Source organism: Hirundo rustica, chromosome 5 (assembly GCF_015227805.2).
Source record: "Hirundo rustica isolate bHirRus1 chromosome 5, bHirRus1.pri.v3, whole genome shotgun sequence".
Classification (NCBI taxonomy): domain Eukaryota; kingdom Metazoa; phylum Chordata; class Aves; order Passeriformes; family Hirundinidae; genus Hirundo; species Hirundo rustica.
Window position 1 is genome coordinate 61,495,955 of NC_053454.1, and position 25,876 is coordinate 61,521,830.

General features: G+C 46.9%; 1 protein-coding gene across 1 annotated transcript; it reads right to left on the reverse strand.

Moving 5' to 3' along the window:
* Positions 1-288: 288 nt before the first annotated feature.
* On the reverse strand, positions 289-25,074 carry MOB1B (MOB kinase activator 1B). The gene is made up of 6 exons (XM_040065860.2): positions 24,989-25,074; positions 10,176-10,342; positions 7,662-7,755; positions 5,905-6,038; positions 4,574-4,737; positions 289-4,287 (listed from the first exon to the last, which is right to left on the reverse strand). Exons 1-6 carry the CDS (start codon positions 25,000-25,002, stop codon positions 4,210-4,212), a joined length of 651 nt encoding a protein of 216 aa, XP_039921794.1. The 5' UTR covers positions 25,003-25,074; the 3' UTR covers positions 289-4,209.
* Positions 25,075-25,876: the final 802 nt, after the last annotated feature.

Here is a 25,876-nt window from a genome sequence, read left to right on the forward strand (position 1 = left end):
GCAGGGCACTTCAGAACCCGGTGTGGATGGGAGGGCAGGAAATCTGGAGCCCTCCTGCTCTTGGGATCACAGGTGGCTCTTGGGAGAAAGAAAAGCCAAAAAAAGAGGCACCTGTGCTGCTGGGCAGGGCCAAAGTGGAGCAGAGGAGTCTGCACCTCGTGTGGCACCAGGGTCCCAACATCATCCTTGGGTGTGTCCTGGTCAGATGTTTACAGTATGGGGAGGGAGGGAATCTATTTACAAGTAGGAGAGCATCGAGGAGCAAGTCCAAGAAGGAAATAAAGACAGTCATGGTCAAACATAGCTATTTATTTTCTCTTATAAACAGCCTTCAGTTTCTTATTGAAAAAAAAAAAAAACCCTAGGATTTAAATATTCTGCCCCATCACATACAACCATCTGTATACACTATTTACAACTCTCAAATAAACACGGTGCGGATTTTCAGACATTCAACTTAATTCTTTTTTTAATCAAAAGCTGTTTTCATTTAAAACTGAAATCTCCATCAGTGACTACAAACTGAAGCGGTATTGGCACAGTTAGCTCACAGTAAGGGTTCTCTCCTTGCATGTTACACATTACACTGCGTTTTCTCCCGTGTATTTCAGGATTCTAAAGGAGGAGGGAAGGTTAGTGTCGCTTTCGGAGTTGATCTGTTTTTCTTTTCCCTTCAAAAATATCCTTTTACTGAAGCCTCGTTTGTTTTTACTGAAGCCTCGTTCGTTTTCACTGCAGCCTTCTCTCTCTCCCAGTGCACATCAAGGCACGTGCCTCCACACCACGCAACCACAGCACTCCCAAGCAGTCAAACACCCACGACAAGAAGCGTTCCCTCCGCGACACGGCTCCGAAAATTGTCCCCAAGTTGCAAACGTACAAAAATAATGAGTATAGTTTAGTGGCTATAAAAAATTAATCTCCCCTAAAAATACAATATTCTATGAACAATTGGGGGAATTGGTTCTTCCAACAAAATAAGGTAATTGGGTATTTCCCTAGGCTGCAAACTGAACCTGGCAAGAGGAAACCGTAAGAAAAGCAGGGAAATAAGAAGGTTTAACACTGAAAATCACCAATGTTAGTCTCATGTTAAGAGAGATATCCAGGAAAAAACAATGGGCATTCATAAAACTGCCAGTGGTTTTAGAAGTGAGGGACTGGAAAAGAGGCAACTGCTACCAGCAGTGAAGGAAACGAGATTTGGTGCAAAAGGGAGTATTTCTGTGGGGAAAAAAAGCAAGGACTCTGTTCGTGCTGCAGCTCCTTAAATAATCCAGCTAAAAGGGGGGTTATGTAGAGTAACAGCACTGTGGCAGGCAGGAGAGGAGGAGAGGGCAGCAAGGAAAAATACAACTAATCCAAAAGGATGCGTTTATAGTAAAATTTTGTCTGGTAACCCAGGAGAAAGGAAGAGGGTGAGAAACAGAGAGGAACAATCTGAAAGGTAAGTTGAGTCCATAGCAGCAAATAGGTGTCCTTACCTGCCGAGGGTCAGGGACACTGGGAGAGGGCTCAATTCCTAAGGACTGAGTAAGGACAGTGCTCCTCTCTATCTCCACGGAAAAGCAGAAGTTCAAAGCTCTACATTGCATAGTAAGCAGGAAAAGAAACTGGATACTTGCAGATGGGCTGCCTGCCCCTCAAAACCTGTTTTGCCCCCTCAGCCACCTGCACCAGCAGAACGCGGCGGATCTGTTCCTCTTTGCACGAGTAACTGCATCCCTGACTGGGACAGCACATCCTGTATCCAACCACCGGAGCGCTGTCGGCACTGCCAGCGGCGGCTGAGCTCCGTGGACTCGGCTCTTTGCCCCCTCCCACCTCCAGGCAGGCGCCCTCCCCAAGGCACCACCCAAATCCCTGACAAGATCCAGCGTGCCGGTAGCAACATACCATAGGAATCTGGGACCCTAGCAGACTGGAAGGCCTGGGGCAGCACTGGGAGCACACCCTGGTTCAACCCCACTGGCACTTGCTGCTCCTGATGACCAAAGCTGGAAGGTTTTGTCTCCGAGCGCTCGTCGCCCCTCAGAGTCCGCAGGGGGGGCCTGGAGCAGCGCAGGGTTTGTTTCTCCGGGGTTTATTTGGAGGGACAGGGGGCGTTCCCTGCTTTTCCTCCCACAAATGCACTATTTTATAAACACATTCACTCGATCCAGCTTCCACTGAGTGGCATTTCCACGTGCCCTTACTACGAGAGTGTAAACACACGTCAACTTCTGGTCCCACAGCTTTCAGAAGCAAAACAACAATGAAAAGCTGCAAAAAGGAACAGCACAAGGATCCTAAATCCTCACTGCTGCAAACACATCCTCAACGACATTATTTTCAAGTGTTGTGTAATTAAACAATGTGTTCATACAGCTGTCAGGCAAATCATGATCTCCAAGCTTTTATTACATGCCCAGAAACTATTCGGTCAGACTTTCTACTGCCGGATATTGAATAAAAAAACCACACTATCCACCTAGGACTCATGTTTATACTCAATACGTTCCAATTCTGATCGGCTGAACTGTGGCAGGTGCCTCTGGATTTCTAGAATCGGCTGTCAAAAGAAAAAATACTGCAGCAACAACAACTAAGCTCTCCTAGGGCAGAATTGTGCCAGGAACGTGAACCACCGCACTCCTGTGTCCAAGCAAATCCTCATTTCTACACGTTTATCCTTTTTGCATCTTGCTGGCACGTGACACCAAACCAAGGAGTCACCCTGAAGCTTAATGGGTGCCATCACCTGTTTAGCACCTCGGAGCTCCTGCCTTGCTCGCTCTGTGTCTAAACCGTGCAGTCCGAATTTGGGAGATGGGTCGCTTTTGCACTGCTGGGTGGATGGTGGCACAGGAAAAGCCAGAAGATCGGGATGCCCCTCCAGAACCCAGCAGCTCCCAAGTGAGTCGTTTCTGCGCTCAGCTGTTCCCTGCTGGCTCTGCCAAAGGCCGCTCACCTCCTCTGCAGGCTCCTGCACACCAGTCCCAACTGTACTCGGCGCTTCTGCTCAAGCCCAGGCGCGCGAAACAGAAGCTCAGCTTCTCTGTCATGTGCTCACCTTGGCCTCACCTGTTCCTCTTCCCAACAGCTGGAGTCCCCTGAAGATGGGCAGCGATTTTGAACAGGGGAGAACACAATTATCGTAACTCCAAAGCAGCCCATGAAATTATCTCCCCTCCAAGACGGGTTTCCTCAAACGGCGGCCACCAGAGCCCCTCCTCAGAGCCAGGCTTTGCATTCCTAACTTAAAAACACCTTTCCACCAGTTATTTTGCAAGTCAGGTTTTCCTTATTATTAATTATTATTATTATTACTACTACTATCCCAGTGCAAATTTTTATAGGGAGTATTTTCCCTAATTGTATTTGTGCAAACTACCTGTTCATTTGGCAACTGCTAGGGGAACTTGACAAGCTGGCTGACCCAACTGGTGCTTTCCTGCTAAGAAAATAAAAGCAACTATGCAAAGTCCCACGGCAGCAGTCATGGAACTACTTGCTAAGCACAAGGTCTCTGTAATGTTGACGTCACCTTCGCTGCTCCGCTTTAGCGAGAACGTCGGTTTTCTTTGTAAGAAGTAACCTAGTTTTGAAAAATTCTATATTCATCTCTAAAAAAATAAGACAAGTATTTGTATTAAAAGCTGGAGATCATTGATTTCAGCAAGTTATGGCTTTTTTTTTTTTTTTTTTAGTGTAAGCATAGATATATATATATATATTTAAAACAAGTTTCAGTAAGTGTCTGGGTGTTAGTACATATTTTCTGTTTCCAGCAATGTTCAGTATTGTATGTGCTTTGCACCTCAGAAGTGAGTCTGCCAAGGCACTTAGAGAATGTAAGCAAGTCTTCCAGGGACTTCATGAGAATGGGCTTCCACTGACACAACACAAGAACCCATCCACCAGCAGAGTCAATCCCTCAACCAAGCACGTTTCCTTTATAAACACTCAGCACCTGCTAAAAATTCCACAATGAATAACAACAATAAAATAATAATAATAATTAAAAAAAAGCTATTTACCACATGTCACTAACAGAGAAAATATTTCCCCTAATAAAAGCACAGAAAGTAGATCTCAGCTGTCACTGGTAACAGCACAGGGGGATTGTTTTGTTGTGTTTTTTTTTTTTAAAAAAAAAACAAATTAACAAAAAACAAATACCACACACTCGCTTAAAGAAACAAGTGACTTCATGAAGTCCTCTTCCTTTTATCTGTCCTTGGAGGTGAGTTTTTCAATCAGTTCTTGAAGTGGTGCAAGTTCTCTTCTATCAATAAGGTTGAATTCCTGTAACAGGGATGAGGAGAAAGACACAGGTACAGAGTTTTGTGGATCCAGCTCAGGTGAGAAGCCTTATTTCACCAGAATTCGTCTGGCAGTCAGCTCTCCAAGCCGAGGTTCGACCACAACAGCCTCCCCTGCCCATCTGCCGCTCACTGACCAGCAGTGTTCCACTGCCTGAAGCTTTTCTCCCACTTAAAGGAAGGCAACTTAAGAAGATGCTGATTTTTTTCCACAAGGGAAGGGGGATAATGTAACTTTAAAGCGAGAACACCGTTCGCAATGCCCTTACCTGAACGAAAAATATAAAGTGCTTGAAAGAAGTGTTAAGGTGTGCCTCTTCCTGCAGCTGGATCACCGGGTCGAAGTGCTGGTGGTAGATGTGAGCGTAAACTCTGAAGAGACGCTTGAGAATTGTCTTGGCCACTGACATGAAGTTCTTTGGGAATGGTACGCCTGGGAAGAAGAAAACAGGTGGCTTTGTTCTTCAACTCCCAGGCTATGTTTGTCTGTTTTAAAAGCCACTACAACCCAGATGAAATCAGTTTCAACAGCAGACCTTTGTCACTGTACGGGTTTTATTAAAATTGGCTGGGAAACGGCAACCAGCTACTGAGAGCAATGAACTCTTTGGCTGTCACTTCCCCAGGCTAAAAAAAGATATCTATCAAGCACCTGAAAAGAGGAAACCTGTCTAGCTTCTCCTGACCTACCAGTCTCCCTAGTCAGCTTAGCTCTTCTGCAGCCTTTCCAAGTGCTCAAGTCCTGACTGAATGCCAGAGGCCCAGGCTCTGGATGCTCTGAGGTCAGTCAGGACCTCGCCAATGCCTTCAGGTCCCACCATTAATGTTTTCATGCTCCTGCTTCAGCCTGCCCTGCACACATGTACATTGCATTTCCTGGTCTGGCTGCTGCAGCACACGGGAAATTCATATTTAGCTGGTTAGTTTGTGGCCTCTGAATTTCTCTCTGAAGGCATGGTTTCTCTAAAGAAGCTTAATGAAAACGTGTCAAAAGCCCCAGAAACTATTTACAAAATTAAGGCAACTAAGAGATCTCCCCTGTTATCTTTTCCAAACTGTTGTTTGGTCATTATTTCCCTCCTGCTTTTCTGGAAGCAGCCTCTTTAAAACATCTATTTTTCACCTTTGCTTCAAAAAAAAACCAAGGGAAAAAAAAAAATCAACTTAAGATGAAAGCTGCAATTCAGCTTATTTGGAGATAAGGCCTTAAAGTTCCTCATGAAACTCAAACATCTTTGACAAAAAGCTGCCAATTACCGGTTATAAGGGTCTGACACCCTCTGCTTTATTTCTGGAGAAACAACTCACTGTTCCAAGTGAATAAAACACCAGACTCAATGAACAGAGCCAGTTATTTGTTAGAAACAGTACTTCCTGCATTCAGAATTGTGACAGGTGTTTATTAGCACTTCTAACACATAGATCAGAGTTCAGGTATTACAACATATCTTAAAAGATAAGTGTGTTTAAATACATAATGTAACCTTCTAAACCTGCCCTACACATCAATCCCTAAGGAGACCTTTCAGTGCTCAAGGACTGGAGTGTTCCTGTGCCTGTGTAACCCCAGTGCACTGTTCAGCTGCTGTTATTCACTCACCTATTTTAGAAGGAAAGAGCGTTTCATCATCCAGCTGGTCCTGGACCCAGGTCATCAGGTAATCGATGTACTTTGGTGCGGAGCACTTGATGGGTTTCTTTATGTTTGTGCCATCTGCCCAGTGGTACTCGTACCTGGGGTGAGAGGACGCGGCATTTAGCACCGGTGAATCACTCCTGATGGGCCTGCAAGGCTGCTCCTCCTGCTCCCCGTGCTCCCACACCCTCCCTCGGAACCAAGGTCCCAGCGCTCCGCGTCACCACCGCCTGCTCCTCACCCGGCCTCCCCGCTGCAGTGCTGCTCCACTGCTTCCCAAACTTCGGCCACGCTGCCTCAGCAGCTGGCAACACCCGGCATCTGCAGCAGCTGCCAGCCACACACATCAGACCCCTCTAATTTAGGGAATTTCTTTACATTTGAAAATATTCTTACAAAATTTTGCATAGCTGAAAACCAAACTAAGTTAGCTCTCGCCAGACATCCCAAATTACGGCTCTTCTACAGACGCAGGTAGGTTCCTAGGAATGCTGCTAAAATTGGGAACTGATACAAAGTGCCTATCAGCTAAAAGAAGATGTTTGAAGCAATCTGTGCTGGTGGAAGGTGTCCTTGCCCATGGCACGTGATTAGAATGAGATGAGCCTTAAGGTCCCTTCCTACTCAGACCGGTCTGGGATTCTGATTCTACGGTTAAGAAAACTTCGAGGCTACGTACACAACCAGACAGAAACAAGCCCTCCTCAAACGCAGATATTTTGCCTGGCTTGGGGAATGCACCTGACACCAGTCCAGGTGGTGGATAATCTTGGAAAGATATTGCTTAAAAACCCCCAACACGGGGAGTCTGACAGTACCAGCTCCCAAGTGAACCACAGGGTTCGTATGTTAGAGATCACACACATGGTCTTATGCAAAGCTTAGCTGCATCTGATAAATCTGTCCTCTAGATTTGTTTAGCAAATTCGGTTTGGTCAGAACAACTACTGGGAGAATATTTTTACCATAAACAAATTTGATGAGGGATTATGAAGGTGCTGCGCACAACAGGACAAAAACCCCCCATTTTTTGAACTGCAAATCAGAGGGTCTGAAAGCATTTTAAAATTTTATCTAAGAACACATGCAAAAATCCCAGGCACACCAAATGGAGCATGTGTCTGGATTTAGGGAGAAACAGGATTTCTCACCACCCAGTACTGTCCTAATACCAAGACTCAAGCAGCATTGAAATATCAACACTTAGCTGCGGTGGCAGGATCAGTCCAGAGCCAGAGCAAAACACCAAACTGAATTAGAGAGCAGAAAAACCACAAACACTGGATGTCTCAATAAAAGCATAAGCAAGAATCCAAAAAGGGCACAGGGATTCTTATCCAGACATCTACTATTCCTACAATACCTACAAGGAAGATTTTGGTAAGCCCTAACAAAATGCCCGTATATAAAAACTAAATCTTCATTTAAGAAACCCTCATTAATGTTTCAGAAAAAAATAAAAAGAAAAAGGTGAAAAAATTGATAATTAATTTACTTCCCAGGTTAAAGGAAAAAAACAAACAAACACCAAACAAATATAAACATAGACCAAAACAGCCAACTTTTTATTCCCCACCTCCTTAAGAGAAGTTCAAATCTTTCTTTTCTTTCACATCCTTGTCACCCGACTCTGGCACTCAACTCAGCTGGTCTCAAGTTTTTAAATGAAAAACCATCTCAAAAACTGCACCCTGTCAACAGTGTGAAGAACACGCTCTTACTTTGGACCAGCAGACATCACGGGGCAGCTCTCCTCCGTGCAGAAGTCCGTGATGGTTCCATAGAGCATATTGATCTGGTTGAAGAAGTCGACGGCTGAAAAACATGGAAACCATCTGTTAGCATTCTGCAGCACAAGATTCCTACAGCCCAGACTGTAAAGCACAGGTTCTGAAACGGTTTTTGGGGAAAAAACCCAAACTTCATTGTTGTTGCCTTTTTAAGATCCATTATAAAAGAGCTGCAGAATGCAACCACCAACTTTCTGGAACAGTCTCCAGCAAGAACTATTTAACTGTTCACTGCAGCAAAATCTTCAGTTGGAAGAAGAAAAAGGAAGGAGAAAGCCTGGTTATTTCATTTCCCGAAAGTTTGGTGCATCTTTTACAATCCCAGATTCTACTAGGCAAGTGTGGAATCACAGAACGATTTTCAGCGTAAACTTTCCAACTCGAGAGAGCAGGTACTCATTAGGTGACAGTGGCTTCCCTCAGCCTTTGTATTCCAAAGGCCCACCTTTCCCAAGAAAACTTCATACAATCCCAGACTGCTTTGGGTGGGAAGGGAATTTAAAGCCTATCCATGGGCAGGGCACCTTCCGCTATCCCAGGTTGCTCCAGGCCCCATCCAACCTGGCCCTGGACACTTCCAGGGATGGGGCAGCCACAGCTTCTCTGGACAGCCTGTGCCAGGGCCTCACCACCCCTACAGGGAAGAATTTCTTCCTAACAGCCCATCTAACCCTACTGTTATAGTTACTCTTGCAGTTAATTACTCCAAACTCTTTGAAAAGAAATTTCTTTTTCAGTAACTGAGAGCGGGTTCTGTCACGAGGAGCTGTGGTCACTGCAATCAGTTTATAAAATCCACTTTATCTGCAGGTATCTTTCAGAGGATACACGGCCAAGATTAGGCTGGAGCAAGTCACCGCTTCTGCTCAGCACATGCAGGACACCAACCCTCGCTTCCCAAGTGCCCACAGGAGCTGTTAATTAAGTTTCCATTCCCTGCTCCCAGCAGAAACCACAGCCCGCTGTTTGCTTCAAGGCAAGCATGTTCAGAAAACCCACACAGGCTCCGACAAAATGACTGATTATGGCAAATCCCACACTCGGAAGTCTCAAGGTGCACACGCACATCGAGTCGTTCCCTAAAAGCTGAAGCAGCAGGGCACAGCACGTTTGGTTCTGTGCTCCCAGGGTCGAGAAGGGTGATCTGAAGTCACACGTTGTGTCTCCTCACGAGACCTCTCTGTGAGCAGAAGGCGCTCACAGCTACCGCTGGTGCTCGGTGAGGTGCAGGGGTGCCGAGGGAAGGGAGCACATCATCAGTTCACTCTTTAATTACACAGCTGCAATTTCATTCCACCTAATTCAGCAGTTAAGTCATTTGGGAAGGGAAAAACTGCTGCCACAGAAGAAAGCAGAGACGCGGAGTGAAGGAACCACCAAAAGGGAAGGACGCCGGGGTACACGAAGCATCTTCAGCAACGCTTACTCACACAAGTGGGCTGGCTTTTTCTCTGCTCGGTTTAGCAATGCAGTGTGAATTAACTTTTGCAAAGGATGGTGTCAGCAATTGCAGCCTGCCCTGGAAGCAGTGGCAAGTTTGGGAGCACCAGAGCACTGCATGACTGGTTGGGAACAGGAAGGTGGAAGTCAGTGTGACGGTCTCACTTCCCAAACATGTCAAAGAGCAAGAAGAAATAAGGCAGAACCACAGAAACAATTAAGAGGGCATTTAACTCAAGCATGATTTCTACTGCAGTGCACAATCAACCCCCTACCACCACTGGAACACATCAAGCCTGAGAGGCAAAAGATGAGGAAACACCCGGACAGGGCACAGAGCTTATGGCAGCCAAAACTGCACAGGCTACGGAGTGCAAAGGGAGAATCCATTCTTTAGGAGCAGAGGGCAAAATTCATGCAGCAAGGAGAGGGGGAAGGAGGAAACAAGGTCAAGCAATCAGAAAATGCTAATTTAGGCATCATTGTTTGGCCTGAAAGCAGAGAGTTTAGACAAACAGCTTTAGAGGAAGTGAAAAGAATGACATCAGAGACTCACCACAGCAAAGGCTCAAAACTTGGTAGGAACTAAAGGAACTAACTTTAGGAAAATTACAAACCCCATTAGAAACACAGAATCATTCAGGCTGGAAAACACCTCTGAGATCATCAAGTCCAACCTGCGGCTAATCCCCACATCTAGCCGTTCCCTGGATATTTCCAGGGATAGGAGCTCCAACACCTCCAATGCTTGACAATGTTTTCCACGAAGGAATTCTTCCTGATGTCCCACCTGAACCTTGAGGCTGTTTCCAGTCACCCTGTCCCTCTTCCCTGGGAGCAAAGCCTGGCCCTCACCTGGCTGCACCCTCCCGTCAGGGATTTGAAGAGAGCAAGGGCGCCCAACCCCTCTTTTCTCCAGGAACAGAAAAGGACACACAGCTGTCATCCCACGAGTGTCAGCCCACTTTCAACACCCCCAGGATGAAGAAAAGGCCAGTGACTCACTGTTAACTGCAACCCATTCATTTAAGTCTTCCCCCTCTGGAAGCATCACAGCCATCCGGAGGTTGCCACTTCCCAGCGTGGCCTCGGCATGTTTTAGCAGCTCGTACTGATGAGACCCCTCAGGAATATTCTTCTTTGGTTTGAAGGTTTTGGAAGAGCGACTACCACTGCAAAAGAGAGAGGAAATATTTAGAGACCTTTTGGAACGGGAAGTAAAAAGGAAACAAGCAGACCAGTCCCAGGTAACGACAAGATTGACATTAAATACTTCACCCACTCACATATTTTCATGTTGCAACAGTGTATTTACCAAAAACTGGGATGCTAAAGTAGCAGTATTCTGACTGTTTTTAAACCATTTTCTGACCCTATCACCTCCTTACCTAAAATTTTGTTTGGAAAAACATGGACTGGCTTAGAAAAAACATTTAGGCGTTTGAATTTTAAACCATGGCAGCTAGCCTGGATGGCACATGAGCCCCCAACCTGTCAGAAACATTTCATGTAGAATTAAATATTTGCAAGGAAGTGTCAAATGAGTCAATATTTGTGAGTATTTTCGGGTATGAGCTGAGAAAAGACTTCTGTCAGAACAGGCAAACTGAGCTCTGAATTCCAATGCAAGTGCAAAGTTGTGAAACCCAGACAGCACAATTCTCATTAAAATTTTATCCAGATCTCATTTCTTTATATAAAGACTTGGCCAATGTTTCACCATCTCTCTAAGGACCTAACAGAATGTTTTATTGGTGGGGTGCAAGGGCTGTCTCTCCTTATTCTAGGAAGAAAGCCTTTACTTGGGGAGACTTTCTCCCCTGTGAGGGAGGTGAGGCCCTGGCACAGATTGTCCAGAGAAGCAGTGGCTGCCCCATCCCTGGACGTGTCCAAGACCAGGCTGGAGAGGGCTTGGAGAAACCTGGGCTGGTGGAAGGTGTCCCTGCCTATGGCAGGGGGTTGGAATGAGATGGGCTTTGAGGTCACTTCTAACACAAACCATTCCATGAATCTGTGATTTGAGCTACTGGATGAGCTATGTCCATTCCCATGGACACCCGACCAACACCAGTGCAGCCTGCTGCTAAACGCAACAAGGAGCCAGAAGGAGAAGCAGGGAACATCCTGCTCCCATCTGTTCTGTTACAGGACACTTCTAGCGGCTTCCACTCATCTGCATCTCACCCAAAGCCAGGATACCAGATACAAATCCTGAATAAAACAATTGCCTCCCAGTGGGAGTGAGAAGCTTCTGTGGCTCAGGGAGTTGCCCTCACCTCCCACCCCGCCAGCCATCTGCATCTGGTGCCAGGCCAGACTCAAACCAGCTCTGAATAAAGAAGAAACTGAAAAAACCCCAACAAACAAAACCCCCAAGTCTCCTGACCGACTACTGTACGTAAACCCAATTGTTTTCTTTTCAGGAACACAGACACTTCAGAGGCACTTTGCCAACATGAGGAGTGAAAACACAACCTAAAACATCTGGAGAGCAGAAGAGACTGGGGTCTTTATCTTTCCAAAGGTGTCAGCATAAGCAGAAGGAACCCAGCACGAGCTAAACACAACCTGGAAAAAGGTTATGAAATAACTAACCCAAGCAACTCTTTGTATTTTAGCACAAAGAGGAAGCCCAACAAAGAGACGAGGGTTTGGAAATAGGGCACAAGGAAAGCGTACTGAAGGAATTCCCTAAGTAAGGAGTTTATTCTGAGAAGCTCTGAGTAGGAATTCACTGTACCCACCCCAGCTCGTGACTCTGCCAGACGACACACGGAGTCACTGCAGATCTGCTGAATACTCTGCACAGATCCACGGTCAAGGAAGCAGAAAATGCAACATGTTGGAAAAGCTTTATGTAGCCTTTAATCCCTGCTTTTCTCTTCCCAGAAACAGGGGGGGGTCCTTCCCCCTTAAGCTGACAAAGGCTGTGACAACTGAATGAACTCCAACTCTAAATAAGCCGTTCCGTCTTTGCCTCCAACACCTTTCTGATCCCTGCTTCCCAAATGCAGCACAGCCACCCTAAGACAGCAGGAAACGGTCTCACACGAAAGGCAGGCAGGCAGGCATCCAAAAGGAAAAGTGATTAGGATAACTGCGGCCTGGCAGTCGTCGCGTGCCATGGAAATACCCGCAATTTTGGCAATAAATTATCGGAATTCCGTGCATTTATGTAGTTCACCGAAGCCAGTTAACATGCTCCCTGAGACACAGCTCAGGGACAGCCTAATGCAGCCTCTCTAAGCCAAAATCTTTACAGGATGTGGTTTTTCTTGGTAAGTCTGGCTAAAAATATCACATTATTAAGCAGTATTCCAATTACCTTATTAGTCCAGCAGCTCTCCTATTATTTAACAAAAAAACCCCTACTTTTTCCTATTATGCCAATCTGTTTCATGTGACAGATTCAGAAAGTTGTCTTCACCCAGGTCTATTTCCTCAACTCCTTGAGCCATCAGTGAAAAAAGTAACTTTAGAGTTCTGCCTGGAGGCCAACAATACACACAATCATCTATGTCTAGGTCACGTGTGACATTTTATTTTCAGCTACATTCCATAATGGAATTAGCCATTTCTGTCGAGGTTCTAAAATGCTTTAAGATAGTAGGCAGCACCTGCTTTTCCCTGTTAAGAGTCTCTGAGCTCTCCTTCGTATTAATGCAGAAGTGAGAGGGGACAGAGAAACCAATGAAGACCCCGTTTTCCCTGGACATAAAAAGATCACAAACGGGGAGCACGCTGCACCATCCCCACCACTATGTGCCACAACCAATATGCAGCCTTTCAAGGAGAACCGACTTCTCCAGAAATTCCTGCGATTCCAAGGACGTTTTGCTCCCTTCACTCCCACAGCACACGATGCCCTTCTATTTTTACAGGGAGCTGCAGCCCCGGCCGTGCCAGCCGCAGCCCGAGCCCAGCGCTGAAGGAGGAACCGCGGCCGAGGCTGCGTGCGGAAGCGGGGCGCGGGAGGCTCGGCAAGCCCTTCCCACCGGCAGGAGCCCACGCAGCCGCGTCACAACTCGCCTGGAAGCGAGAACACCGCATTTCCTCCAAAGCTGTCATGTTAGCCACTCGTCTGCCGGCAGCCGGTGGGTTCTGTGATGCACGTTCTGCAGGCTGTTCTGTCTCAGGCTCGTAAGAGGATGTTTCCAGAAGAAAGGAAAAATTGGAGGTGTTCTGCTCACCCCACGCTGCCTCAACAGCTCATCTCAGCTTCAAACACAGCACCGGCAGATGTTCTGCGCTCAAAGCAGCTTAAATATCCAGCCTTTGGGCTGGCCTAGCTTAAACCTCCTCACTCCCAACCATTTGTCCACAGAACCTTTCAGCAGAGATTTTTATCCACCTCCAGCAAGTCTGCTGAAGGTTTGGGGAAACCTGAATTAAATCAGGTAAGTTCAGGCTTCTTATCCATAAAAGCTAACCCTTCACAGCTCGCTCTCACCACAGAACCAACCTCAGGCTCTCACCTGCTGTGCAGCGGCAGCATTTTCAGCAAACACCCGCTACCTGTGATGCTCTAACTGCTCCACTGTGCTGAGGCCCCGTTCCTCAGGGTAAGGAGTGAGTGACTAACTCCTGCCACGTACAGCTGGACCGCTCAGCGTCTCCCCAAAGCCATCCACCACCATGGCCAGGCTGAAATAAGCCCTTCAAAGTATTTGGAAAAGCTCAAGAGAGTCTCAAGAAGCTGAACTCAAGACCATGCACAGAACATTTACGCAGGACATGGAAACTTTCCCTATTTTAACTCCTGCTTTTTCACCTTCAAATGCCTTTACAAGCATTAATTAATCCTCATGAAGTATCTTTGAAGTAGGGATCATTAGTGTCTCATTACAATAGGAAAACTGAGGCAACAACTCACTGCCACAGGCCAAGTGAGGTTACCAGAGAAGGCCCCAAATTTTAGCTCTGCACTTCTTTGTCTCTCTTCTCCTGCTGCTTCTCGTTTTAAACACAGAAACACTCTAAGACAAGACCCAAATTCCAGAAAAGCAAACACTTCCAGCCTTTAAACAATAATACAGGCCTTCAAATGATAACATCCTGCTAAGAATAGAAACATCAGAGTAAGATCGGTTTGTTTCCACCAGCCAACAGGTCAACATAGACATTAAACTAAAAGCTCAAGCTACTTTTTGACAATGAAATCAAAAGCTGCAGCCTTTAAACATGTTTTCCCTGTGACAACCACAGCATCAGGAAGGACGGCAGGTAAAATTAAGTTGAACACGTTCAAAATCTGCACTGATGAGACTGAACTTGAGCATTTCTATTTATAAAATGGAATAGTCACAACATTTCTGTTCTGAAGAGAGCGTGAGAGCAAAGCGCTGCATTGTTCAGTTCTTACTGCACCGAAAAGTCAACTTTTTCCAGTCCAATTCCCACTCACTGCAGTAAGCCTGTCCCAGCCCAGGCACTTGAATCTGCAGGTAACAAAAGCAAGGCAAGAACTCAGGATGCATCTGGGAAGCAGTTTGGAGCTGCCAATTCCTTACACAACACAGTTGCTCTCCCAGAGGGTTAAGGCAATGGTTAGCAAATCCAGGCCTAGAGCTCTTGCTCTGGTTTAAGGAGGAATAAGTGGCACTGACTTGAAAAATTTCCCCGGGCACATGGTCATTCCTATAGGAACAGAATACATGGGGTTTATTGTTTATTACTACACCACAGAGTAACATCAATTCTCTGTAGGCTTTTGAACCTGAGCATGCTTCTTGAGGGGTGCTGTACTTCCTTCCACCGCAGTACTGACAGGGAAATCAGTGTTTCTATGAGATTTTTCATTCTCTACCCATCAAGGTGGAGACTGAAATCTGGCTGCCCCTTCTAGGAAAAAAAGCTGTCTCCATAGACTGAAGCTCCCGACAGACTGGCAGATGAAAAAGGCACAATCTCATGAATAGCTTCTTAAAAAGCACGGGTCCCATTCTGCACAAGGCTCTACACGTTAAAAGAGCAGATGTTTATCAGATGACTCACATCCAGGAAAGAGAAAGTTATTTAAGGTAGCCTTAAGGAACAGTTTTGCTTTTGCTTGCCCCAGCCACCACCCCTGAGGGTCAAAGCCAACATCACCTGTAAACATCCACTTCTTAAAACGCATTTTCTTCTGCTAAACATAGAGTTTAGAGTCAGTGACTTCGAGCCAACATGGGATTGGTCCAGCACAACTCCTACACGCACCAAAACACAAACGTTTCCCTTTGCTGGCTGAGCTCTGAGCAGGGGACAAGTGTCTGGTGTTTGGGGAACCATCATGTCCCTGTGCCCTCAGTCCCCCTGCAGCAGCACACCCTGCCAAATCCACAAGGATGTTAGGTGGCTACAGCCCGTCTTCCAGCCAAGCCAGGCACCTATGCTTCCCTCTGCCTCCGTTTTCCCATCTGCAGGCTGAGAAAGTGTCCATAAACAAGCAGGAGGTGTTATGCTACAGCCCTGGTGTCTGCCACAACTCCACCCAACGGTGTTCCTGCTGTTTACCCCCTTAGATGCAACCCTTCTCCAAAGTAATCACAATTCCCCGCGCAAGGAACAAGCAAGCGTCCAACCCCATCCCATGACCGGGAAATCATCATCAGTTTGCTATGCTTACAACCAAAATAAATTCCCTTGTTTCACTTCCAACGCATTCATTTAATACACTTTCATCTCCTGGAAAATCCTCAAAATAAACAAAGCAAGTCACAGTTGCCCTCACTGGATACTACCAGAGCCCTGTCAGTGCACTCCAAACACAATTAAACTACTCCCAAGGCAGCCAATGGTTGCGGAAGTGACTCAACCTCTCCTGCCCTGCTCCCTGCAGGATTAACAGAGAGGGGCAGGCCAGAGCCACCAACAGCAGTATCCTGCGGCATCCATCCCAGAAAAGCTTGGATCCCAGTTTTCCAGGCACTCGTGCCCTCCTGAACTGCAGAGACAGGCAGGCAGACTCGGGGATGGCACAAGAACCGGAACAAAGAACGTGTCCGTGGCACAAAACCCACAGCCTCCCGAAGGCTCTCTGAGTGTGTTTTATGGATGCTGCTGCACTGCCGCTCCCGAGCGTCCCACAGACTTCTTCCGAGAGCTTTAAGATCACCAAACTCAAAACACATTTTCACTCCGATTAGCAACAAAGAAGCTTGCAGCAGAGACCCAAGTACCTCGGCATGTTCTCCACTTCCCGACATCCATTTGAAATCCTTCGGCATGAGAGGAATCAAGATTATTCCAAACATTTTGTTGCACACTCCCAGGAATCCACTGACTACCTTGAGGCAAACACAATGCTGTCTTCACCCACAACATTTCAAGCTTACTACAAACAGACTTTATATTTTTAGGAAAGGTGAGCACTAGTCTTGGCTGTTCTGTTGGGTCCTTTCAATCAGACCGAGGTTCCTCAACCATTTCAATATTAACATTTACTGTGGACATACACACACCTTGTGGAACTGTAAAGAATAATCCAAACTGGATTTATTTCTTCTAATATCCCAATCTGCACGTAGTACTTGGTTAAAAGAGCGGGCTGCTGGAGCTTTGAAGAAGGTAAACATGAAATACTCCACTTCCATCTGCTTTGTTTTTTCCTGCGAGATGGAGTTCACTATTTTGAACATTTCAGCCCCTAATTAAGCTCCCTACAAGCTAAACAGCACTGTTTCCTGACTAATCTTCCCCTCTTTTCTCAGGAATCCCTTATTTCTGTCAATTAGCATCATCTGTCTCAAAGGGATGGCACAGCATGAACTCCAGCTCAAGTCAGAACTTCACCCAGTAACGTTTCCAAGTTTAGCTTCCAAAAAGGTTCAAACTTCTTTACTGCAGGAACGTAACTAACGCACCATTCAGTGAACACAACCCTCCCCCTTTTTTTTTAAACCTACCCTTCCCCGTATATGAAACCGAGGAATTCATAAAAGAAATATAAGGAAATATGTAAAGCTCCAAGTCTGGGTTGCTCCTTTCAGCGACACACTGGCTGGAGTTCCAAGGAAGAACCCTGGAAGTGTTCACAAAGAAGGAAGGTTTACTAAACCGTTTACAGAGGCACGAAGGAGCTCAAGATCTTTCCTCAGGTACCTGAGGATACCCTGGAGCGGCCTGGAGAGCTCCAGCCCGCCTCAGGCAGCCTCACATGCTGCCAGTCCCTTGAAGCATCCCTGGCTGCCGGGGCAGGAGGCAAAGGGGGAGTGTGCCCAAGAAATACAGCAGGTGATGGATGAGCAGTGCCTGCCTGCGATTCCTTTACTCCAGCACATCTTCCATGCGATAAACAGGGACCAGTGTCCCACACAAAAGGTGTCCGCTGCTTCCCACAGCAAACTCCTCCTGCCTTGCAGATTTCCTTACATTCAGCTGAATTATCTGTCTGTCCATGACTAATGTCCTCTGCATCCCAAGCTGCTGCTAACAGTCACACCCTGTAAATACATTTACAAGTAGGAAGCAGAGCTTTGCAGAAAGCCATCTACAACCCACTGAGAGTGATAAATTGCAGTAATAAAAGCTTGGCTCTAGCATCAAATTAGGTCCTTACTTGTACACCAAATATAGTGTTTGGAGAACATGCCTCAGAACATGGATGGCTTCCCAAAATGCTGATCAGTGCTTTTGGAAACCGATGCTTAATGAATGACTAAAGCCAATCTAGTCATACAACCTAAGAAATCACATCAGGGCTTTTCTAAAGGAAGAAAAAAAAGACTTCAGTGAAGAGTTTAAGACAGTCTTCAATCCTTTTAAACACAATAAAAAGAAGCATCTCTAAATGTGCTTAGGGAATAGGCAGTTAAAGCAGAAATTTAACTAAATTTTCACAGAGAAAGAGTCACTTTAGCACTTTCTAAAGGCTGCCCTTCACTGTAACCCCCACGCCAAACAGGCTGAGGATAGGAACGTGGCAAAGGACAAATACTCGGCAACTTCCCAACAGAAAAATCTCAAACAGAGATGGAAGATTACACTTACACTTGGATTAATAGGCAAAATGGGGTCTGGATCCAGGAACTAACAATCATTAAAGGCAAGAAATGACACAGAGAACAACAGGAAGAAGGAATGGACAGGAGGCAGCAATGAATAATCTAACAGTTTTCCAAAAATACACTGCATTATCTCACCCCCAAGTATTTCTTACACAACCCCCACATTTAATAAAATCCTGTATGCGCCACATGTAACTATCTTCAGGAAAATTTCCTTATCTTTTCCAAAGTATCTTCTCAGGAAAACCTGATTTGAAGCATGTGAGGGGGAATGAGTGCTCCTACCTAGACAGAAGCACATTTCTTTTGAAATTATTTAAACTTGAGCATTTGACAGCTGAGCCCAAAGTCAGTTTAACTGTTCCAAGAATTTAAATATTCAGACTTTTCCTCTTTTATTTTTTCCACTCCCACTGCAGCAAGAAATTTTAGGAAGAGCTGTCAATCATAAAAGTTAATGATAGGACATTAGAGAAGCTGTTTTTCCTAAAAAGTACACCTCAGCATTTTAAAAGACAATATTTGTGGAGATGAAGTAAAAGTACTGCCATTTTGATTCCTGGATCCAGAGCACTGAGCAAGTCCCTAAAACAATCCATTCAAGCAAAACCAGGACTGTACTACTGAAGTTGGGAAAAATACAATTAAAGTACCAGCTACCGAAATGAAATAACCTATATTTTGTTAAGGTCAAAATAGAGAACCCACCGAATCATTATTTGGGATGAAATGATTTCCATATCAAAACTCAGTTGTCTCAATTTTTAGCAGAAGAGGAATTTACCAAAGCTTACCTAAGCTCATTTGTTCAGTTTGTCATAAAGAAAGGAATTAGACTTGTGATAAAGACAACAAATCCAGGCATTATGAGTTCTTATCTGCAAGGTGTTCTCCTTCAAGTGAGGAAGGGATTGTGTACATCAGTATCTCAAGGACACAAGCAATTAACTCCAGCGGCAAGTGACCACACTGAAAAATGGAAGTGGTGCAAGGACAGACTACAACAACAACAACAAAAAAACCCAAGTAAACTTCAACTAAAACTCATGTGAAACACAGGCTGGATCTCTTCAGGTATGTAAGAATATCTAAAGGAATGGATTCCTGCCAAGGATCAGCTGTGAACTGGAGAAGAAAGAGAAGAGAGGGCAAACAAGGTAGAAGTGCCTCACACACCAGAAAAATGCCAGAAGCAAAGTCAGGACACGAAGTTAAGGTCACAGCTGGACTTCAGGGGGAAAAAAAGACACAAGAAGAGTGAGTGAATTCGCTTCTATGTACTGCTTTTGAAAGTATTAAAATACAATTGCAAGGCAAAAACTACTGGTACCTTCATGAATTCTCAGGGTGGAACTGGCACCCAAAATTACCATCTCCTCCTCGTGAACTGACTGACTGCTGACTCAGCCTATGGATTTGAAATGGGAAGCGAAGCCTTGAATCAAACAGAGATGCTTGAAATGCACCACGTTTTTTATCTAAGCTCACTAAGAAATCAGAAGTTATTTCAAACTTACTCTCCAGGAACCAATTTAAGCTGCATGGATACACACAAATCCTCAGCTCTCATTCCCTGCTGTCACATCCCCTCCTCAAAATATCGAGCCAAGCAGCAGTGCCCCAGGAAAGCATCTGGCAGATCCGTACACAGAGATGACAAAGCAAAGCACGGGACCCTCACAATCCCGTGTCATGAAATGTAAAGGCTAGAGAAATTTTTCCAAGCCTGTGAAAAGGAATAGTTATACTCAGTTATAGCTGAAAACAGATTTTACAGCAGCTGAATTTATAACCCACAGTCTCCTCGTGTATTAAAAAGGAGAAAAAAACAAACAAACAAAAAAGAACAAAAGCCAAACAGCAAGTTCATTGCAGCTCAACTCCAAACCTCCAATAGGAAGTGGCTTAGTTTACAAATGCTAAAAGCAGCGCAAAGCACATCCTGCGGTTTAGGCTAATTTGTGGGTCAGAGGCTTATTGATAGCTCCGGCAGCCAGATCTGCCTTATTGCTTACGAGGGAAGACTTAAAGCGGCCAAACTTAATGCAGTTATTTACTTCTCTAAGAAAAACAAGCAGCTTCATTCTGTCAGCCTCTTGCAACCCTCCAGCCACCCACTGTCGGGCGGACAAATGCTTCTAATATTTTATCCCCTTTTCAAGCAAGATAAAAAAGACTCTGTACGTCTCAGGACAGCATGAGATGAAACTGCGACCCCACGGCTGTTGCCACGAAGAGGCCCTAAATCCAAAGCCCTGCCTGAAAGGTAAAAGGTGACAAAGGCATTTGATAAAGGCCAAAGTCCCAGCCACTCTCCAGCACACAAATCACCCCCAAAAGTGACCCTTGTTCCACCACCCCTCCCTGCAATTAGCTAATGGCATTGGCTCACTTACGCTGCAAACACAAAGAGGGAAGGACAAACAGGGAAAACAATCGTGGCATAAAAACAAACAATTAGGAAGCAATTAAGATCGGACATCGCTGCGGATGTAGTAAACACAACTTTCACACTGAACAATGCCTTTCTTCCTATGCTTTTTTTCCCATTCCAAGCGAATGTCTCTGTCTGAGTAGGAGCTGTCTAACAAAATTTAGAAGCAACAATCACCCATTTCACCTTCTACATGTTCCCAAAACACAGCACTAGGGGCAAAAGTTGTTTTTCCAAGTGCCAGGCCAAATGCAGACATCTAACAGCCTGAACTGGTCTGCACAGCTCTGTGACTCCAAGGCAGACTCATTCTTGCAGAAATAAAAGCCAGGCAGCAGCTTCCTTGCTCTCTACCCCCAAGCTCACTGATAAGGCAGCAGCCCTCCATTATCTGACACCCTAAACCCCACGTTCTACTTCGCTTTAAGTTCACTGTCAGAGCTGATTCCACTTAAACCCCACCACTACGGAATACTTCTGCTTTCCTCAAAATTACTATTACCAAGGCTTAAAAAAAAGTTCTTTAGGAAGCTGGCAATAGCTTTACAGTTCCCTCTCCAATTACTTGTGGGAAAACTCGAGAGACTTCTCAATCCCGGTACTTTAAAAAAACCAAAAACCAGGAATTGGACACATCACTAATGGTACTGGTCAAGCAGCTGATTTTATGTTAACACACTCCTGTGTGGAGAGCCCCTGCCCCGATCCCACAGTAGACTAACGATCCTCAAGCTAAAACTGAAGTAAACAAATACCTTGAAACACGGGGAGAAAATATCTGGATGTTTGCTGTATTTCCCATTTCTAACAGTTTGCAAATGGCTACACACTGATTTTTCCATGAGCAAATTCCAGTTTAGGTAGTGCCTACCAGAGTTCTACACTTGATCCTTGATCAAGAGGAGACAAATACATCTCCAAAAGTATGGAAGGTGCACTCACAAAGCACTCAGCTGCTACACTGCCCACATTCTGAAGGGAATTCCTTGGACAAGGAACAGCAACTCGGCACCTCGGGAAGCTGAGGAAGCGACAAAAACAAACAGCCCTGATGCTCTCCAAGAGCAGGAGCAGCCTGAGGAACCGGGAAGGCCACACTGCTTGTCCACCTGGAAACAAACCCATCAGCTCCGATTTTGGTATTAACCTGCAAGCGATGTAAGGGGGGAAAAACAGTAATGCCTCACTACACCTTCTGCACACATATTTACACAGGAAGTATGATTTCAAGTAAAAAAAAAACAACAACAAAACAACAAACCACGTGGAGCATCAGAAGCAGCTGCCAGGCTCCGCTGTGCTGTAGAACAAGGCAGAGGAGGAAGAGCACATCTTGCCCCAGTTTTGGTTTACAAGTTAACTTGGCCTTCACTCACCAACTTACGTGTCCCCAACAACAGCCACTCACCCTCGCTCGCCTCCAGCAGCTCCTCGTTCTTCCAAGGCAACAACTACTTAAATCAATCTCTTTTTAAAAAACCCTGTGCTGGAATCTTTGGAGAGGGATTCACTAATCCAAAGATAGGAGTTCTGTGGGGGTTTTTTTAAAAGAAAAGACAGTTTCAGAGCTTCAACAATAAAACTGAATCTTTTTCTTTTATAAATAAATAGTTTTCATCTAGCTTCCTTTTTATGTAAGTCTTGCCAGCAGAGGATAACACAGGCATGTCACCATCTGGCACGCCCACCAGAACTATCTTTAATTTTTTTCCTTGGAGATGTAAGCTAAAGTACCTGCAACTATGCTGTAATTTCCTTTTAGAGAGAACTTACCAAGCAGTGTTTTTTTGGAACTGGAGATATTTTCCAGTCCAATTCCCATTTTTAAATCACTTTTAAAGATTCGGGATAAGCTATTCAACCATTGGAGAGGTTTACAAAGTCTTTTCAGAAAGGAAGAAACGGATCAGAAAGAGAAAACCGCGACGCTGAAAATAACAATTGCTGTCAAAACCGAGTTGTATTAATTCAGTGACTCGCCTCACAAGACAGTCTTTTTATAGTGTTCCCCATAAGCAGAGAAGACAATGGTTCCCCTTGATTTTATTTCCTCCCCCATGTAACCGGCCCTAGCAACAGGGAAGAATAGCCACGGATTTGTCAGTGGACAAGGCCCGTGCAAGGGGGGCCCCACACACGCCGAGTTTTCCAAGCACAATCCCCCTGTTATTTGACAACAAGGAAGCCTGCGGGAGAACACAGCTTTTGGCACCGTGCTGGGTGTCAGACTGACAAGCTGCGGCCCAGACCCTGACGATAAACCTGCACGACAGGTTCGCTGCCACGCAGGAAACCTTCCCGCTGCACAAGGACAATCCTCCTGAATCCTCCTCCTCCTCCTCACGGCGAGTCCCAAACTGTGAGTCAGCTCACTGAAGGACAGCAGTGTCACCGAGGCAGGGACAACAGCACGGACAAACGCCGCTGGCACCTCCACACCAGCGCAGCGACAAAGGGGTGAAAAAATACTATGAAAGTTACAAGTGCCATGCAAACACGGAGGGTTTGCAGCTCAAAATGCAAGCTGGCATTATTAAACCTGCAGACATCCATGCACTGTCTTGGAATAACTCTTATCAAGCCAAATTTCAAGCCTAACGAAAGGTGATGGTAACTTTCTGGATCCCTAAAAAAAAAAAGCCAACCAACCAAAAACAGTCACCAAAACTCCATGTCAGCAACACAGAAAGTTTCCCTGGTGGCCTTGAGGCCTAGCAGGCTTTTTTTTGTTTTTTTTTTTCTTCCTTCCTTTAAAACCCATTTCTAGACTGCAGATGAGTAAATTAGGTGCCATCTATAGCACTCCGCCAACAACAGCTGAGGTAGCTTCGCCAATATTTCCAGCTTTGCCGTGCACTAAGTCCAGTGTCCATTTCTATATTCCACCCAGAAGAATCACCTGGAACCATGGAAGTGAGGGTAAAAGTTTGCTTTCCTAGATTTCAGAAGGGTCTGAAAACAAGCATCTCATTATTGCCTCTGACAGAGGGCGGAGGGTTTCATGCTTTTCCATTCCCAGTTCGCCAAATGCCACGGAGAGGGAGGCTCTCTAATTTGCAAACCAGACTCCCAGGACACTCGAAATCCTGTCCCCCCTTCTCCACCGTGGCAGCTGAGAATTACGAAGGAGGGGGACAGCTGGGCTTCTCATTAGGAGCATCGCGCCTCCATCCACGGACGATCATCTGCACCCACCTCCCGCTCACAGCCCAGAGTTGCCTTCCAGAATCCCTCCGGGGACACGGAGGACGGCAGCCCAGCGGCTTGGGTACGGCAGAGTTAAAAGATAAATACCAAGGGAGGGACTGAGGAGGAAGCCAGCGCCAGGGTTATTTGTCTCCATGAGAACACAACTTACTAGAACACTCCAGCTTTGAGATAAAGTCTCTTCTCTAAGCCCAGGCCACGTTTACATCTGCTGGTTATCCATGTAAGCCTCGAAAAGCTGTCAGATATTCCGGCAGCGGTCCCGCGAGCTGCTCGCACGGAACCCGGAGCGTGCGGGAACAAGGCCCTAATGGAGCTTGGCTCTTCCAGGGCGCCTTTTTCAGCTGCCGTGATCGCCCTTCCTTCCCTAGAGCGCATCTTCGCCTTAACTAATAGGTCACTGAACCGGTTTATGTTAATTGTCACAAGTACCTCGTCTTTGTTTCCAATGGGAGGGACCGAAGTTCATTCGGTTCTTGCCCACGAAGCAAAATTTCAAGAAGTGGGGTTCTGCGCGCACCCGAATCGCCACCGACTCCCGAGGGAGATTTTTCCTGCCGCAGTAAAGCTTGCCCAGGTCCTTAGCGGGGCTCCGGCCGCCGGGGAGCCCTGCCTGCCCTAACACCTGCACCGGGGTTCACGCTTCCACACGCCAGCTCCTAACTCAGCTGCGGCACACAACTTCACGGTACCAACCTCTGCCCGCCAGAAATAGAAAACCCGCATGAAAATATCACAAAAGCTCGGGGAGACCCCTGGGGTGGGTGTTTGACCCCGACCCCGCTCTCGCCTACCCAGCGACACCCCTTCGCCGGGCAGCACGGCGCTCACCGGGGAGGTCCCCCGGGCCGGTGATCCGTGGCTGTTTCCAAACTCGTATCCGTGAGGGGAAGCCGTGCGGGCAGGGGAAGCCCGGCTCGCCCGCCCTCCAAACGCCCTCACCGCGCGGCGGCGGCGGCCTCGCCGCTCCCTGCCGGCAGAGCGGGGCGGCTGCTCCCGGGGCCGCCGGGGGGCCGGGGCACAAAGGGAGAGAGCGGGCATCGGACAGAGCGGGCGCCAGGCCGGCGGGGAGCGGCGGGCAGCGAGCGGGCGGGCGGCGGCCGCGGCCGCTCGGCGGGCTGTGCTGTCCTGCCCGGCGGGACGGCGCAGAGCAAGAGGAAGGGTCCCCCCGGCACCCCGCTGGTACTCACAACAAGAAGCTCATGGCGATGGCGGCGGAGCGGGACCGGCGGCTGCCTGGACTCGGCGCGGCTCGGCTCCCAATGGCAGCGGCGGCGGCGGAGGGCGGGAGGGTGCGGGGAGAGCGCCGCGGGGCGGGGACACGGCCGGCCCGGCCGCCATCGCCCCCAGCGGCCCCCGCGCCGCCGCCTCCTCCCTCACAGCTGCGGGGCTGCGCCTCGGGAGTCCGTTCAGGGCCCCGGCAGCGGCCATCGCCCTTGGGCGTCCCCTCACAGCCATCCGGCTGCGCCGGCCCCTCAGAGATGCCCGTGTGAGTGCCCGGACACCTCCATGGAAAAGGGGATCTCCTGCCCCTCCGGAGCTCCCTTTCTCCTCAGAAACTATGAACCGCTCCCCGCCCCTCGACACTTCCCTGGAAACGGGCACCCCCTGCCCCGCCATAGCCCCCCCTGCTCACCTCAGCCGTCAGGACAAAGGGGGCCCGGTACCAGCCCGACGGGTCACCAGCACCACCAGAGAAATAAGAGAATGGTGTTAACGGCGTTGCTGCCCTCCTCACTGAACTCTTTTTAAACGAAACGTGACAAAAGGAATTCTAATATTTCGTAATATTTGATCTGTTAGCAATTTCTAACTGGGCTAGTGGGGGCCAAGTGGTGAGCAAAGGAGGGGCACCCCTCAGGTGACACGGTGGGCAGCTGAGGTAAAAAAAAAAAAAACTGAGGTAAAAAAATGCAGGTTTTTAAATGAGCCCTTGGTAGGCAGATTTAGTCACATCCCAGTGTTCTTTATGGCAGAAACTGCAATCCCAGGGTATCATTTTCATGCAGAAATCTTGCTCTGTTTAGGTCAGTAAGAAGCCAGATTTTGGAGAGGGCCCAGGACAGGCAGCATGATCC